The following is a 17,281-nucleotide window of genomic DNA, read 5'->3' as shown; positions in this document are numbered from 1 at the left end:
GTTTATTTTACTCATGCTATTAATCCTTATCAAAATAAATGATTTCATCACTAAGAACAGTTTATGGAGATAATATTTGGTCTTTGAATGATTAAAATTGGACGTTTGGTTTTGAAGTTATGGCGAAATTAAAATATTACGATTTCTGCTGCACGGCCCGTTGTATTATATAAAGAGGTAATGTCGTTAAGTTTGTTTGTAGGGGGTAATCTTTAGAACTACTGAACCGATTTTAAAAATTCTTTCACCAGTAGAAAGCTACATTATTCCTGAGTGACATAGGCTATACGGGATCTTTAAAAACCTAAATCTACGCGGGCGAAGCCGCGGGGATCAGCTATATTATATAAAGAGGTAATGTCGTTAAGTTTGTTTGTAGGGGGTAATCTTTAGAACTACTGAACCGATTTTAAAAATTCTTTCACCAGTAGAAAGCTACATTATTCCTGAGTGACATAGGCTATACGGGATCTTTAAAAACCTAAATCTACGCGGGCGAAGCCGCGGGGATCAGCTAGTATATAATACAACGGGCCGTGCAGCAGAAATCGTAATATTTTAATTTCGCCATAACTTCAAAACCAAACGTCCAATTTTAATCATTCAAAGACCAAATATTATCTCCATAAACTGTTCTTAGTGATGAAATCATTTATTTTGATAAGGATTAATAGCATGAGTAAAATAAACGCGTTTAAATGTAGTCCAAAAAAAATTCAAGATTTTTAAATAAAAAAATGGTTGCTGTGCCTCACTCGACATAGATGGGTATAGTGTGTCGCGGACTTTTTTGTAGATATTTATAAGATCTACAATTAATTAGAACATTTTATGGTTCTATCTTTTATAGTTTAGGCAGCGTACGCAAAATAAGTAACTTTTCTGGTTGATTTTTTACACCTTGTGTCCGAAAAACCCAAATATCTTACGGAACCCTATTTTTTTCCAAAATAAAATATAGCCTATGTTACTCGTGGATAATGTAGCTTTCGAATGGTGAAAGAATTTTTAAAATCGGTCCAGTAGTTTTTGAGCCTATTCAGTACAAACAAACAAACAAACAAAGTTTTCCTCTTTATAATATTAGTGTAGAAGTGTAGATAACGGTCGCCGTCGACTTGAGTTGCCGGGCGACTAGTCGACTGTGCGTAATTTGGAACGCCTATGAGCGCGCCGACACCAAGGCATAGTGTCTAGAACAAAACAAGAAATCTACGGCTTGAAGACACGTGAAGATTAAAAGCGATGCAATGTATCAAATTTTGTCAAAATAGGTTAAACGCATTGTGCTTTTAAATTTTCAATTTTCCCGTGCGAATGTGTTACTTTCCGGGATAAATATGTAGTAGTCTGTGTCTGACCCCGGGAAGTAAGATAATTCTAAACCAAATACCTACCATCAAAATCGATTAAACGGTAGGGTGAGTTCGTAAACCCTTTTCAATCATAAAGCGAGGTTTAGAATTTAGATTAGCAATAAAACTTGCAGAAGTTAACTTCCGCAAGCTATTTCTACCGTGTAAACAGTCACGGCAAGCTCACTTCCGCAAGTTTTGTAACTTGCTGGACTTGCCGCAAGTCACAAATGTAAACACCATTTTTAGACTTGTGGCAAGAACTTGCCAATTATTCTGCTTGCAAAATAAAGTTTTTACTTGCTGAGCAATATGACCGATAAAAAAACCGACTAAGTGAGTGACGGGCCAGCATCACATATTTATAAACGGATCTAGAAATCGAAAAATTATGTTCCCACACCCACAGCTTTTTTAACAGACCTATTCAACGATACCCCACCCTATGGGGTAGACGAGAAAAAAAATTCATCCCCACTTTACACGTAGGGGAGCTACCCCAAAAAAAAATATTAGCACATTTTTTTTAAATACTACTTAATAGGTACCACTACTATAGCAGCAGCACGTATTTTTCTACAGCTTGGCATGATGGATTTCAAATGTCTGAATCTGGGTCCTCTATCAAATTACTTGCATGCAATAAATATTGCTCATAAGTGTAAACTCTTCCACAAGTTATCTTGCAAGCCGCTTGCAGAAGCAACTTGTAATAGACATTTATTGCTCGTAGTGTAAACAGTTCTGCAAATAACTACTTGCGGAATAACTTGCAAGAAGTTCTTGCTAGGCTAAACCCCGCTTATTATATTGCTCATACTCGTATAAACTCTTTTCCAAGTACTTCTATAAGTTATCCTGGAAGCCGCTTGCAGAAGCAACTGTGTTGTGATAGAAATATTGGTCGTAGTGTACACAGTTCTGCAAGTAACTACTTGCGGAATAACTTGCAAGAAGTTCTTGCTAGTCTAAACCTCGCTTTACAATCTCAATTGTTGTGATTGGCCGTAGATAGAGTAATAAAGGTAGATGCAGGAACGTTTGCTTTCTCATTCGCACTAAAAAGAGAGCACAGATGAAGTTACTAATGTGATAAACAGAGACGCAGCTAACCTATTTTTGTTCCTTATCGTGTAACTGGTTTTTTTCAAGAATTTATACAACTTACATACAAGAAGTTGCAAAACAAACTTTGAGAATTCGTGGCGTAATTGTATTTCTCATGAGTTATTTACTTGTTTTCACATAAAAAACGTTTAATACAAATATTTTTGATCAGTTAATACAAATATGGGCCGATTCTCTTGTACACTATCTCTAAACTAAACTAAATTAACAGGTCTAAATCTAGTGCTATCCTTTTCCGCAAGCATCATTATGAAAGGGATAGCAATAGATTTAGACGTGCCATTTTAATGATGTACAACGGAATTAGCCACATTGACTACTAAACAATGGTAATAATTGTCGTGTTATTCATCGTTACGTCGTGCTATCGCTATCTCATACGCGTATACACAGTATTACATCTACCTGTTATTCTATCTACGTGATTGGCTGAATTTGTGTGTTACAGTGCGACAAGGATCTTTTGGCGCGTGGCCAAAATCAGAACCAACGCCGCCATCTTGTGAAGTTTCACTGGTCCCAGGGTCACAGAATATATAATAGTACTAACGGGTCCCCTTATCTGGTCGGTGCCCCTTATAATGTGGTGTTGCAGAATAAAAAGTCTGCAATTCACTGTTTTTTTTTTAATATCAGAGCCAATCTATATATATAAATAAAATCACGATTGTGTCTGCATCTTATAGTAATATTTAGCACTAGGCAAATATAGTATTTGAGCAGGTAAACAGGATAAGTAATTGCAAGTCTATGGTCTAACAGTCGGCTGTAGCATAGGGGTGCAACTCCAGAACATTAAAAAATCGCAAATTGAAATTCGCTTGTGGTGCCATCTAAGCGCGAGTACGGCTAAACAAATAGATAACAGTTAATAAAAGACGTAAATAGATGGCGGGCACATTGTTGTAATTTTAAATTACAAACATTTGGACAGCCACAGTCACCGTCAGTGGTGCCAGATTAGGCGAATTACCGCCATTTAGGCTACCTCGGCGGGCCAATCGGCGCCCAAAAATCCCGATTGGCTACCAGTAACCATTTAGGCTACCAGTAGGGCGATTGTCTAAAACCGGTATCAATCATTATTACAATCTCAATTGTTCTGATTGGCTGAATTTGTGCAATCCTTGTTGCAACAATGCATTGTAGCCAATAGTGAGCGAGCATTAACCAATCAGAGATGATTGTGATCGTAACATTGTAGCTGTCAAACAACCGCGGTAGGGCCCCTGGAAGATAGAAACGGGCGATTTTAGGCTACTCAGCAGGCAAAATCCTAAAACAAATTCCTAAAGGCCGGCAACGCATCGGCGGCTCCTCTGGTGCTGCAAATGTTCATGGGCGGCGGTAATCACTTAACATCAGGTGACCCGCCTGCTCGCTTGCTCGCTATATCTATTAAAAAAAAAAAAAAAAACGGGCGAATTCAATTGGTAAATATCTGGCAACCCTGGTCACCGTTGAAGTTCAAAACTTTTCATGTTTTCGTGTATTGTTGTTTGTGCGGTTCTAAATATTTCTATTTCTGATAAATTTATCTGACCCTGCTTTGTTTACTGGACTCTGTGTTTCCTTTAACCACCTCGATAACTACCTAAGGATTGATTTACGGACTCGATTCATGCCTGAACGATTGACCACGGCTACGGATTACGGACTTGTTTTTGCTTTGTGAAAAGATTTTCTGTCGATAGATTTGTGCAGGGAAAATGCCACGGAGATCTCGATGTGTGTTCGGATGTGAGCAATTCGGTAAGTTTAAAATCAGCTCACTTGTAATCTAACACAAATCTCTTAAACGAGTCAAACTCTATGCTCCATTAGTACATTAGGTATTTTATCATGATACTAAATAATTCCTGCGATTTCGTCCACGTGGATATCATCCAAAAAACCATTTTAGAAATCCCGTGAGAAGTCCAATTTTCCGTGATAAAAGTAGCCTACAACCGTCTCCGATGCAAGCTATCTCTTCACCAAATAGATGATGCCCGCCACTTTGTCTACGTTGGTTTAGCGTTTTAAAGAATCCCATGGGAACTGTTTGATTTTCCGAGGCAAAAGTAGCCTATGTCCTTACCTGGATGCAAGCTTCTCTGTACCTTCTAACTTTTATCATAAACGGTTACACAAATTGACTGTGAAAAGCTAGCAGACAGACAGCCTGACATACTTTTGCATTTATAATATTGGTAAGGATTATTGACTACTAATTCTGTACATTTTTTGTTTTGTAATTAAGTGTAGGTACGTAGGTACAACATTAGATATTATTTTGAACTTTAATGACTATGGTTTTTTTATATTTTACTAGCTGCCCCAGCGAACGTCTTACCGCCTAGTCGATTTCGGGCAATTCCATAAAAACCATCCTCGTACTTCAAGGAATATTATAAAAAAAGAATTAGCGAAATCGGTTCAGCTGTTCTCGAAATTTGCGCTTAGCAACACATTCAGTGATTCATTTTTATATATATATTATAGAGATTAAGTAAATAAGTACAATAAGTATAGATAATACAATAATATATTGCATATTTTATGTTACTACTTTTTCAGATGTTTTGCATCACTTTCCAAAACCTGGCCACTCCTCTTTGAAACGATTTCAACAATGGAAAGAGATAGTAGGACAAGATTTAGAAAGCAAGACTGATGATGAAATATATACGAATTATCGAATTTGCAATCACCACTTTGAAGATCGTTTTTTATACCATCACAGTAAAAGACTAGCAAAGACAGCATTTCCTTCTCTTAACCTTGGTGAGTTTTATTTATTAGTTATTACAGTAGAGAGGATTTTGAGAAATTACATTGATTGACATGTCAATAATAGGTCAAAGCACAGATTGTAGAAGCTTGAAAACACTGGCCAAGTGTGGGTCAGACTTGTGCACAGAGGGTCCCATACTTCAGTCGTATTTTTCGACGTTTTGCACGATAAATCAAGAACTGCTATGTAGAAAATAACTGGCCAAGTGCGAGTTGGACACAGCACATAGGGTTCTGTAATACACAAGAGTAAAACAGATCACTTTTCTTAACAAGCCGCAAAACTGTAGAGGTTTATTGTTAATATCAAAAAAATCGACTTGGCAGCGCTACGGGATACCCCACTTGGTATCAAATGTAATAAGTACAAATGTTTCTATGGAATCTTCAAAACTGAAATCTCCTAATGAAGTTGCAGACAGAAACTAACTATGTATAACTAATAATTATAACATAAACACTTCTTCTAAAACTCTATTTTGCATATTTCAGGTGCCATTGATTCAAGTCTAGATGCTAATACAATAAATCAACCAGAAAGTTCTACACATAATCAATCGGTCGCTCAAAGTACCCCATCTGTGGTTCACAACATCCAAGCAGGATATTCTCAAACTCAGATTCAGAAAAAAATAATTACTAGTAAGTTGTGGCCATAAACAACAAATAATACACATACACACATACACACTGGGAGGTTACCTGGCTGGCACCCCACTAGACCTAGGTCTACTTAATTGTTATTACTTGTTTTTATCTGTATTATAAGTATTTTTTGTGTTCCTTATATGTAATTTAATATGTAATAATATCCAATAAATTTAATTTAATTTAATTAAATAAGAGATAAAAAATCTTTACTGTTTAACAAGATTTTAACAATAATAGAGTATTGAAAATTGTCTAATAGTTAATGTATACTTAATAAAAACACCTTTTTTTTTTCAGGAAAAGCTGGTCAAAGACATGTGAATCTCAAAGTTCAGAAATTGTTAAGGAAAATAGTTAATTTGAAAAATAAATTATTCGAACAAAGAAACCAAGTAAAGATAGCAAAAAAAATGTCAAAAACAAAATTATTTAACAAGGTTCTAAAATACTTACCTATGCCTGCTCAAACACTTGTAAAAATGCAATTAACACAGCATAACAAAAAAAGCCGTGGAAGAAGATTTAATCATGCAGAAAAATTAATGTCACTCTCGATATATAAGAAAAGTCCAAAAGGCTATAACTTTTTGAGAAAAATGTTAACTTTGCCATCAAAACGAACATTACTGGATGTCCTTAAACAAATAACAATTAAACCAGGCTTAAACCCTGCGATAATTAAACTTTTGAAAAATGCGGCAGACAAATTGGGGATGGAGCAACGATTATGTGTATTAATCTTTGATGAAATGTCTTTGTCTCCATCCCTACATTTCAATACAGCATTCGATCAAGTAATCGGATTTGAAGATTTTGGGGGAAATGAAATTACAGAGAATATTGCTGACCATGTTTTGGTATTCATGATAAAGGGGCTAAAAGCTAAGTTCAAACAGCCAATTTGCTATTTGTTTTGCAAAAGTGCCACAAAGGCAGTAATATTAAAAAGGTGTATTAAAAACATAATTACACAAATTAATCAAACAGGATTGGCTGTCGTCTCAACTGTCTGTGATCAATCTACAATTAACAACAAAGTTATAAATGAACTGATAAAAGAGACTAAAGTAGATTGTCTTAGATTAGGCAACGAGCCTAGGGATAGTAGTTTTGCTGTAGAAAATAATAATATATTCCCCTTATTTGATCCCCCACATTTGTTAAAAGGAATACGAAACAATTTACTGACAAAAGAATTAAGATTCACACAGGAGGACGAAGTAAAGACTGCTAAATGGATACATTTAAAGCTTCTGTTAGATATTGATGCAGGAGAAGATGACTTACGAATGTGCAACAAGTTAACAGAAGCTCATGTACTCATAGAGAAAATTCCGAAGATGAAAGTAAAACATGCTGCACAAGTTTTTAGTCAGCGTGTATCAGGAGCGCTACGATTTTGTGCAAGTAAGTACTGTTAATGTTCTGAAACTTTTAAAGACCTGATATTTGAAGACCTTCTTCACTTTAGAATTAATTCATCAGACTTTGGTACTACTTGACTAGCAAGGACTAATCTTATTCTCAATAATTATTTATTAGCAACATATATGGCGCTATTTTACATCTGTAATGTGATGATAGTGCAACTTTAAAACATCCACAACTCCATACTAATATTATAAATGGTTGACGCCAGCTCACTATTGGCTACAATGCATTGTTGCAACAAGAATCGCACAAATTCAGCCAATCACAACAACTGAGATTGTAATAATGATTGATGCCGGTTTTATGAAATCGACCCACAGCCCACCCAATTTTGACGTTTGGTATACAAATAACTTCTTAGGGAAGGACACTACTTTTTTCTCTGAAAATCATAGAGTTCATAGATTTTAAGAAACCTAAATCCACGCGGGTGAAGTCGCGAGCATCAGCTACAAATCCATGTAAATGTGGCCTGACATTTATGTATAAAAAAATATATTTAAGTATTTATTTAAGTATTTAATTTTTAATCTTTTTTCTTTTTCAGAAAATAATTTACTACCACAAGAGTGTGCTGACACAGCCGACTTGCTGCTATTATTTGATCGTCTTTTTGACTCCTTTAATGGAGGGTCTTATAAAAAGACCCATAAAATATATAAAAATTGTTTGAAAATGAACTCTGACCATTTTAAATTATGGGATGAAAGTGTGCCAATATTAAAATCAATGCGATTTAAGATGGAAACAAAAAAAAAAGATGGAACAGTAAGTATTCGTTATGAACAGGTTCCATCAATTAAAAATTGGATCCACAATATTAAAGTTATGAAAGAATTGTGGCTATATCTAAATGAAAAACATAATGTAACTAGTTTGTTAACGCGCTGTTTTAACCAAGATCCTGTGGAAAACTTTTTCTCCTCTGTGAGGAGCCACGGGGCTAGAAACACAAACCCTACCTGCCAGCAGTTTGAAAGTATTTACAAAACATTACTTGTAAATAATTTAAATTCAAGTCACTCATTAGGGGCTAACTGTGAGGAAGATCCTAACAAAATGTTACAAAATTTAGATTGTCTTTTGATAGAACATGACATCAAAGAGCCCCCGATGAGCAATGAGCCAATGGATACAGATCTAAGTATAGAAAATTTGGCAGATAGTAGTTCAGAAATTGGAGACAAATTAATAATCTCTGAAACTAAAAAGTATGTGACAGGGTTTGTCATAAAAAAGCTAAAAAGGAATGTGTGTAAATCTTGTATAAAATGCAATAATGAATTGTGTGACACCACCCCACCTCAAGCAGATGAATACATACATTCTATCGATATCACAAGGAGATCTCTTTACCGACCCTCGCGTAACTTTTCAAATTGTGTGAGAAATATAATAAAAATAGTAAAAAGCATGTTAAAAAATGATCCTGGGAAAAGTGGCAAAAGTCAAATGATAAAATTATTAGTTGATCAGAGTACAAGTTTTGATTTTTTAACATGTGATACACACAAAGTCAATTTGAAAAATTATATAATAAATTTTGTGATCAAATTGATTATTCACAGCTGGTGCAATAATGTAAATAAAATTTTAAAAGGTAAAAATTCAGATACTGAAAATGATAGCATAAAAATTCAGGCGTTGAGATATTATCAAACACATAAAGGTAAATAATCTATTTTATGCAATCTAATGAAATCAGTAGTTGAATTACAGACTTCGTTTGATAAAACTAGCTTATGCTCGCGACTTTGTCCGCGTGGACTTCACAAGTTTCAACCCCCTATTTCACCCCCTTAGGGGTTGAATTTTCAAAAACCCTTTCTTAGCGGATGCCTACTTCAAAATAGCTATCTGCATGCCAAATTTCAGCCCGATCCGTCCAGTAATTTGAGCTGTGCGTTGATAGGTCAGTCAGTCAGTCAGTCACCCTTTCCTTTTATATATTTAGATAAGGGGAATCATTCAAGCTTCTGTCAACTATTGCACATTCGTAAGTCATCTTCTGCATCAATATCTAACAGAAGCTATATCCGTTTGGCAGTCTTTACTAAATTGTTTTCTTTAGTAAATTGTTTTGTATTCCTTTTAACAAATATGGGGGATTAAATTGTTAATTGTAGATTGATCACAGACTCTTGCCAATCCTGTGTGATTAATTTGTGTAATTATGTTTTTAATATTACTGCCTTTGTGGCACTAGTCAAATATAATATAATCTATATATAAAAGGAAAAGGTGACTGACTGACTGACTGACTGACTGATCTATCAACGCACAGCTCAAACTACTGGACGGATCACGCTGAAATTCGGCATGCAGATAGCTATTATAACGTAGGCGTCCGCTAAGAAAGGATTTTTCAAAATTCAACCCCTGAAGGGATAAAATAGGGGTTTGAAGTTTGTATGAAACTCTGTCAGTTTTGAAGTGTCTATAAAGTTTTGTAGTTAATATTTTTGCAATTTGCAGTATGACATATTTTATTAAGCTCATATGTTAAAATCTCATTGTTAAAGATCAACTCTAAGTGTGTGAAACAGGGGTTCAAAATTTGTGTAGTCCACGCGAACGAAATCGCGGGCATAAGCTAGTAAACATAAATTCCCATCAATAAAATCAATCTAGTAGATTGGTTTTATTGATTACTTGATTTAGTATAATTTATGTTTATTATTTTACAGTTTATTTACAGGGAATTTTATTTAATATAATTTATGTTAATTTTTTTTATTTTTAATATTACAATAAAACTTAAAGCTAGCTTTATGTTAATTATCTTTGGCTCATATAACAATTATTTTATTGTTTTCTGACTACACAAATACACCAATTGTGGTAATAATTTGAAAATTATTAAAAGTAAATAACCGAAAATGTTAAATTTGAATAGTAATTATTTCACAATCTTGCGGGTCTTGAATTTGGGTATGTATTTTATAGTGTTTACATACACTTCGTATTGTTTTCTATTCTATTGTATTTTATGTATCTACCTAGTTACGAATTTATGATAATAAATATTTACAAAACCTTAAAACCTTTTTCTTTCTATAATATAGTTATAATTAAGTAGCTCAAAGAGTCATAGTCTTGTAATATATATTTTTAAACATGTTTTAAACAAACGTTAATGGAATTATTAATGTTTATTTAAAACGTGTTCCAAAAATATAAAATATTCTAGTAAAGTACATTTAAATAGCATTTAAATTTTCGCGCTCTCGCACGCCTAGCGCGCTTTTAGTGCCCTCTTGATGTGAGTACACGCGTAACTTTGAAAAAGAAATCTAGAGTCGCACATCTATTTCTAGTATATAGTAGATAATCTATGGGCTGTAGGGATGAGACATACTTGCTAAATTCAATACCAGGGCTTCCAAGTAAGAGTACGTAAAAATACCAGGGTCTAAAACCAGGTTTTAAAATACTTTAAAGTATTAAAAGCATAGAAAATCGGACCGTGTTTTCATATGTATTAGGTGCACAATCCTATTTGTGATGAAAGACTTGCAAGTTCGAAGCCCCGGCCCTTCTCATAACCCTTACTTTTGGCTTTGCCGTAGTCAGGTAAAAAATACGTTGAAGGTCGAAGTCTTTTTATGGCATATGAAATCGATCCGTGTTGTCATACATATAAAGTTCACAATCCTATTTGTGAGAAATACTTGCAAGTTCGAAGTTTTTTTACTGCATAGAAAATTGGACCGTGTTTTCATATGTTTAAGGTGCACAATCCTATTTGTGAAGAAAGACTTGCAAGTTCGAAGCCCCGGCTGTTCTCATAACCCTTACTTTTGGCTTTGCCGTAGTCAGGTAAAAAATACGTTGAAGGTCGAAATCTTTTTATGACATATGAAATCGATCCGTGTCATCATACATATAAAGTCCACATTCCTATTTGTGGAAAATACTTGCAAAAATACTTGCATAGAAATTCGGTCCGTGTTTTCATATGAATAAGGAGCACAATCCTATTTGTGAAGAATTACTTGCAAGTAAATTCCACCCGCACCAGGGCGCCCTACTTCCAAGCAAAGCCCTGGTTTTAAAACCTGGTAGCGTAAATACGTCTCATCCCTAGTCGGCTGTCGCAAAACCGACGGCCGATGGGGCAGACGTGTTTTGGAGTGGAGACCGCGTACCGGCAAGCGCAGTGTGGGACAAACTCCAACCCGCTGGACCGCGACCTGAAGGTGGTGGCGAGCGGATGGATGAGGAAGGCGGAAGACCGTGTTTGGTATTGCGCTCTTGGAAAGGCCTATGTTTATCAGTGGACGCAAACAGGCTGATGGATTGAATTGGCCTAGCAGTAGTTTTTATTATTTTTCTCGCTGTGGAAACAAGGACGGCTTTCCCAATTTTTCATTCAGTTAAAATTAGATAAAACTTACTCGATTTTCAACATTAACATTTTCAATATATTCCCTAAAATTGAGGAAATTTTATTTGCTGGCAGCCTTTGTTCTACAATTACGCCGCCATGTCAATGTCATTCAAGTGCCAAAAGAGCCTTGTCGTGTCGCTGTGTGGCTGTAGGTTTGGTAGGTAATAGGTATTTGGTATGTCAATAATTATTATCATATCATCATCACTACCCTATATTCAATGTACTCTGTGATCATCACCCCCTGATTTTTCATCCGTGAATCCTGCGTGATTCGTGTCTCGTGATCTTTCGTGAATTCTGTGATCATTTTGGATTTTAAAAAATGTCTCTCGTTAACAGGTGGCCAACGGTTTTCGATAAATGAATAATAATCGCGGCGTTCGTGCTTTTTGTTATATATTTTGTTTAAAGTTGAAAGTTAATACTTGGCTAAGTCAGTCATGGAACTATCCAGGTTAGTTGTTTCAATTTGATTTCTATGTGTTTAAAACTTGAAAGGCTGCAAATTTAACTCGTGATGAACTCACCTCACACGTAAAAGTATTCTTAAACTATGTCACTTCTTTGTTTCCACGTTTTGTAACTAAAGTCATCATCAAGTAGAATATACAGTAGTCTTATGTTGGCCATATACGATCAAGTTTACTGTCAAGTTTGCAGCGTAAAGCGGCGTTAAGTAAACTTGGCGGTGTGTGGCTATCAGTGTGCGTGATGTCATGCCACAAGGCACAGACCACCACCTATAGACGCCCAATAGCCGGACACCCCCGATCGTCAAACTTAGGCAGTTGCTTAGCATAAAAGTCGGCCCACGCCCGTTCGGTGCCTTCATTCCCACATTGTCTTGAATACATGACTTTGAGTCCACTAATCACAACAAAGCATTCTCTCCCCTGTCCCCCCTCAATATTTTACGATTTTGTTTTCATGCAAAACCATGTATATGCATACTCTTGAGGTTGAATTATCTGTACGTCATGAAAATTTGACGGTGTATGGCTATCACGTTGAATGGACGCCGCTTCAAGTCCCCTGCAAGGTTGACGATAAACCTGATAATGTATAGCCAGCTTTAGTGTTTTTATTGTGTTAGTAATTATTCTTCAATGGATTTGCGCGTTATCTATTCAGCTCTGCCACAATTTTTTTAATTCTAAACCATTATTTCTCATGTTTGATTTCCAGATTAGACACAGAGCTACCACATAAAATGGCACATTTGGATATTATGGAATTGGGAGACTCTAGTTCACAAAATGTTGTACCAGAGTCAAGTGTGCGTTTGTTAAGAAAACGAAAGTCACTGGCCCCTGAGCCCAGTAAATCCACAAATCGTCGAGTCAGTATGAAACCCAGGAAACACAATTTATCTGAAACTGCTAACCCCAAACAAATTGAGGCATTGTATCGTAATAAAAAAGTCAAAACACTAACACAAACTTTAGAGACTATATATGAAGAACCTAAGTCCAGTAGTTCGGACTCTGATCCATTTATTGGGAATCGAAAAATAAAAAGACTATTGACATTCCAAGTAGGCAGCCATTATACCAAAGAAAAGATAAAGAAACGTCGGGCAAAAATCAAGAAACTCCTTGGTAACAAATCATTCCTTAATAGAAAGAAAATACCAATGGATGTTTTTTTGAAAACTATTGAATGTTTAGAATTAGATGAAGTAGTGCACTCTCAGAGTAAAACTGAGGAAAGTAACTCTGTATGATACATAGTGATGCTTATTGCTTACCTATGTTATATTAGGTTTAGTACTGTTTTTAATGTTTTTAATGTAACTCTTATTTTATCTTTTATACCATTGAGCATAAAGTAAGGTTTCAGGCCTTTTGTAAATAAAGAAAATGTCATGAAATTGGCCATCTAGAATTTAAAAGTATTAAGATTGTTCCAGAATTTGAAAATGGGTTGATGATTTTATTTCTAATGGTTTTATCTTTAAAGAGTAACGGCCAAAATTGATGTAAATCCAACAGAATTAAAATGTCTGAAATGGAAGCTCAACTTACTAGATTACCAGTACTTAATTTCATATTATGGCAACAAGATAGGGCCAATTGAATTTGCTGGCAAGCCAGTGGCATCAGCACCACAAGCAGCTCTTGACTTGTTTGCTAGTTTTTGTATTTTATTCAATTTTGAAAATATCATTTTCAAAGAAATCAGTGAATATTGCTAGTGTTACATATTATGTATAAATACATTTCTATCTTTGAATCCTAACAGCCAACAATAGGTACCTATCACAGAAATAAATTTCTATGCCAGTTACATTTCTGTTAGTTTTACAGCCTGGTTTTATACTTTACCCGTCATCCTTTTGGTAATTTTATTTTAGTACCTATTTATTGCAGCAAACTTATGCTTTAATACGATGATTACTACAATTCATTTATACAAATGTCATTGAATAGGACAGACATTTTGCATATACAACTTTGATAAAAAGAATAACTATAAATCTAATAAACTTTTAACTTCTGTATTACATCTTTGTGTTTTATTTTTGTAAGAATTTAAAAGGAATTAAATCAAAGTCCAGACCAATATAAAATTAAGTAATTTATTATTCTGGAATGAGGTGTTATAAAATACTTAACTTTGTATATAATGCGCCCAAACTAAGAAAGCGAAATCATGTCTACCATAATTATTATTGTGACATTTGTAGCTAGAAATATTTTGATTTAATTTTAATATATTTTCAATGGATTTTGTTACAAAATCACTAGGCCAATACAATAGGATGTCATAATAACATGGTGGCACAATTTCCCTTCCTTACTTTGGATGTGTTACATATTATTTTACTTTTATAATAATAAATTGACTCAATATAAATAAAATTATCTTTCAACAACGAGGCATTCTGCAGAAGTGTTTGGACAATCATGGTACTCTTTCAGCTGACTAGAGTTTATCTTATCAATATTCACACAAACACATAGAGGTTTCTCTTGCCCAGGTGTATACATTTGACGTGGCACTCCCACCCAGTCTCTTACTACACCACCACTGAAATAATATAAATATTTTCACTTACTCAACTCACGAGTTAACTTGTGTTTATTCACTAACTTCATCCTTCTTAGGATCATTTCTACAGTAAGCTCACCACAATGATCACAATGGCATAGCCATACAAAGTTTAGCACAAAAAGTAAATAAATCAAAAGAAAAGGAATCTCATAAGTAGAAACTATGTTTTCTATAACATAATCTTTTAATAAAAAGGAATTAAATACCCACGTAAATATCAAGTTTTGTTACAAAAAGATCTCAAAATCAATGACCAGCCTTGATCAATGAACCCTTGGACCTAGAAAGCTAAAATTTTGCACAGTGGCTTCCTTAACAATTTTGAGAAGAGGCTGGGTTTTTCGAAATTCCCATGGGAGCGAATATAATTTAATATTTTCTAATAAATAAACAATGGGGCAGATTCTCTAGTACACAATCTCTAAACTAAACTAAATTAACAGGTCTAAATCTAGTGCTTTCCTTTTCCGCAAGCAACATTATGAAAGGGATAACAACAGATTTAGACGTGATATTTTAGTTTAGAGATTGTGTACAAAGGAATTAGCCACAATTATATTATCATTTAATATTATTTTTCTAAATGTTTGATTGTGTTTATTAAGTGTTGGATCAGCAAACAAATATATTCTACATCATGTCAAAAGGAAGAAGACATTAAATTATATTATTTAGGTCAACTTATAGCAGTGGAAATTACCTTGACTTTGTACACCATACTTTAGCACCCTCCTCCTCAGTCCAAGCCATATTACATGGTGGATACAATTGTTCCTGTTTTTTGGCTTCCTCTTTTTCTATTCTACACTGCTTAAGTCTTTGCTTTAACTCATTCATGTATGAGGTTTCTGCACCATTTTCATCATAGTATCTACCGATTAGTAAACCTGCAAAAAGATGTCAACACAATATTTTATTTTTTATGGAAAATAACTTGATTTTAAGACTAAAATTATTATTATTATTAATTTAATTTGATGCACACCTCTGTTTACTAATTTTGACTTGCGATGATGAATAAGTAGTTAAATTTTAAGGCAATTGCAGGAGAATTATTATTAAAGATAGAGGGATTTGGTCTAAGAAAACAAATTTAAAAATAAATGAAAATGGGCCCACCAATATATGTATATTTTTGTTTAAAAGTCTGCCTCCAATGCAATATGGTAAGGAGATCATTACAAGGGAGGTCAAGTACATGGTCTTTGTCACTGCTTTCATCTTTAAAATTGCCGGTGACCAGAGCTCTTGTTCCATCCTTCCCTGAAATAATAAAATATTGAATGAGCTATGGCGAGACACAGCCATTTGAGACACAGTAGCTGTAAATTCACCTAAAGTGAAAGTTGTAAGCTTACCAATAAAATAATGATACGACGATCCTTTCATATAATGTTTATTGCCAAGAGTAACATCGAATACGTTCCCGACGACAGCCAAATACAGTTTATCTTGCTGAATTCCATTATACGTTGATAATTCTTCTACAGAAAATATGTTCTTCCTTGGAACTTCATTTGTACTTTTTGGAAATCGGATTTGTTCATACAATATGGCTCCAATAACTACTGATGTAGTAAGCACTACATACTTTAAACCCGTTTTCAAACTTTTTATCATAGACATGCTTAATTTTTTGTAAAATTATGTTTTATTTTTCTCTTCAACCATGATTTGTTTACAAAATATAATAAAGATTTTTTTTGTGGAATATTGAAAATGTCACATTTGACAGGTCTAAACACAGAGGATTAACTTAGGTAGACTTCTTTATAATCTTTACTAGTCTATGGATTAGGCTAGTATTTTCTGAGACTATTTTGCTGAGCCTTTTTTTTTTGAGTCCACAGTCTACGCTTACACACACGAGTCACGAAAAGATCCCGTATCCCGATACCCGTATTACACTAGCGGCACGCTATGATGGCCGGTTTGACACATTACAATAGTGATGTGGAATGTCAATTTATTCTCGAACAAAAAACAATTAAGTTTTGTTTTTGTACCTGATTAAATAGGTTTAATAAAACAAAAATGTATATGTTTATTTAATTTATTTGAACGAACTGAATATTTGAACGAAAATGAATATACATACTTTATATGCACACAAGAAACATATGAATACAAAAGATACCGAAAAAGGTGCCACAAAAGGCCATAATTAATCAGATTCGTCCATACTACTATTTTCACTGTCGTCACTGCTATCATCACATACATTAATAATTATATGTTCGTTTTCTATAATATTATCTATTTTCACATCTCTTTCATAATCTTCCCTTATTAATTTAACAGTTCTATTCACAACCTTTTCCCAGTCTCCTTTAGTCACATGTTCACAAGCTTCTTCTAATAATTTTAGCATTTTTTTTGTGGTAAATGGGGGTTCTGTATTGTGTCTTGCAGCATATCCCTTAATTTGAGCCCACACCAACTCAATCGCATTATACTCACAATGGTAAGGCGGTAACCGTATAACTCTGTGCCC

General features: G+C 34.5%; 2 protein-coding genes across 4 annotated transcripts; one reads left to right on the top strand and one right to left on the bottom strand.

The window, feature by feature from the left end:
* Positions 1-11,866: 11,866 nt before the first annotated feature.
* On the top strand, positions 11,867-14,238 carry tant (tantalus). Of its 3 annotated transcripts, none has more exons than XM_069509666.1 (3): positions 11,867-11,887; positions 12,073-12,187; positions 12,919-14,238. In XM_069509666.1, exons 2-3 carry the CDS (start codon positions 12,174-12,176, stop codon positions 13,454-13,456), a joined length of 552 nt encoding a protein of 183 aa, XP_069365767.1. In that variant the 5' UTR covers positions 11,867-11,887; positions 12,073-12,173; the 3' UTR covers positions 13,457-14,238. The 3 variants fall into 3 exon arrangements, with proteins under 3 accessions (XP_069365767.1, XP_069365768.1, XP_034839595.1); XM_069509667.1 differs by having other exon boundaries at positions 11,867-11,891; XM_034983704.2 differs by lacking the exon at positions 11,867-11,887 and having other exon boundaries at positions 11,941-12,187.
* Positions 14,239-14,295: 57 nt separating this feature from the next.
* On the bottom strand, positions 14,296-16,523 carry LOC117995702 (neuferricin). Its single transcript, XM_034983695.2, has 4 exons — positions 16,146-16,523; positions 15,907-16,050; positions 15,488-15,674; positions 14,296-14,763 (listed from the first exon to the last, which is right to left on the bottom strand). Exons 1-4 carry the CDS (start codon positions 16,411-16,413, stop codon positions 14,595-14,597), a joined length of 768 nt encoding a protein of 255 aa, XP_034839586.1. The 5' UTR covers positions 16,414-16,523; the 3' UTR covers positions 14,296-14,594.
* Positions 16,524-17,281: the final 758 nt, after the last annotated feature.

Source organism: Maniola hyperantus, chromosome 3 (assembly GCF_902806685.2).
Source record: "Maniola hyperantus chromosome 3, iAphHyp1.2, whole genome shotgun sequence".
NCBI lineage: Eukaryota > Metazoa > Arthropoda > Insecta > Lepidoptera > Nymphalidae > Maniola > Maniola hyperantus.
This window is presented reverse-complemented; position numbering and strand designations above follow the sequence as displayed.

What these genes read in the sequence shown, in the direction of transcription:
- LOC117995702 (XM_034983695.2), bottom strand. Translation starts at nt 16,413, where the DNA reads ATGTCTATGATAAAAAGTTTGAAAACGGGTTTAAAGTATGTAGTGCTT. An exon ending in GTCGTATCATTATTTTATTG is followed by an intron (nt 16,051 to 16,145) that starts GTAAGCTTACAA and finishes TTATTATTTCAG; the next exon opens with GGAAGGATGGAACAAGAGCT. An exon ending in ACAAAAATATACATATATTG is followed by an intron (nt 15,675 to 15,906) that starts GTGGGCCCATTT and finishes ATCTTTTTGCAG; the next exon opens with GTTTACTAATCGGTAGATAC.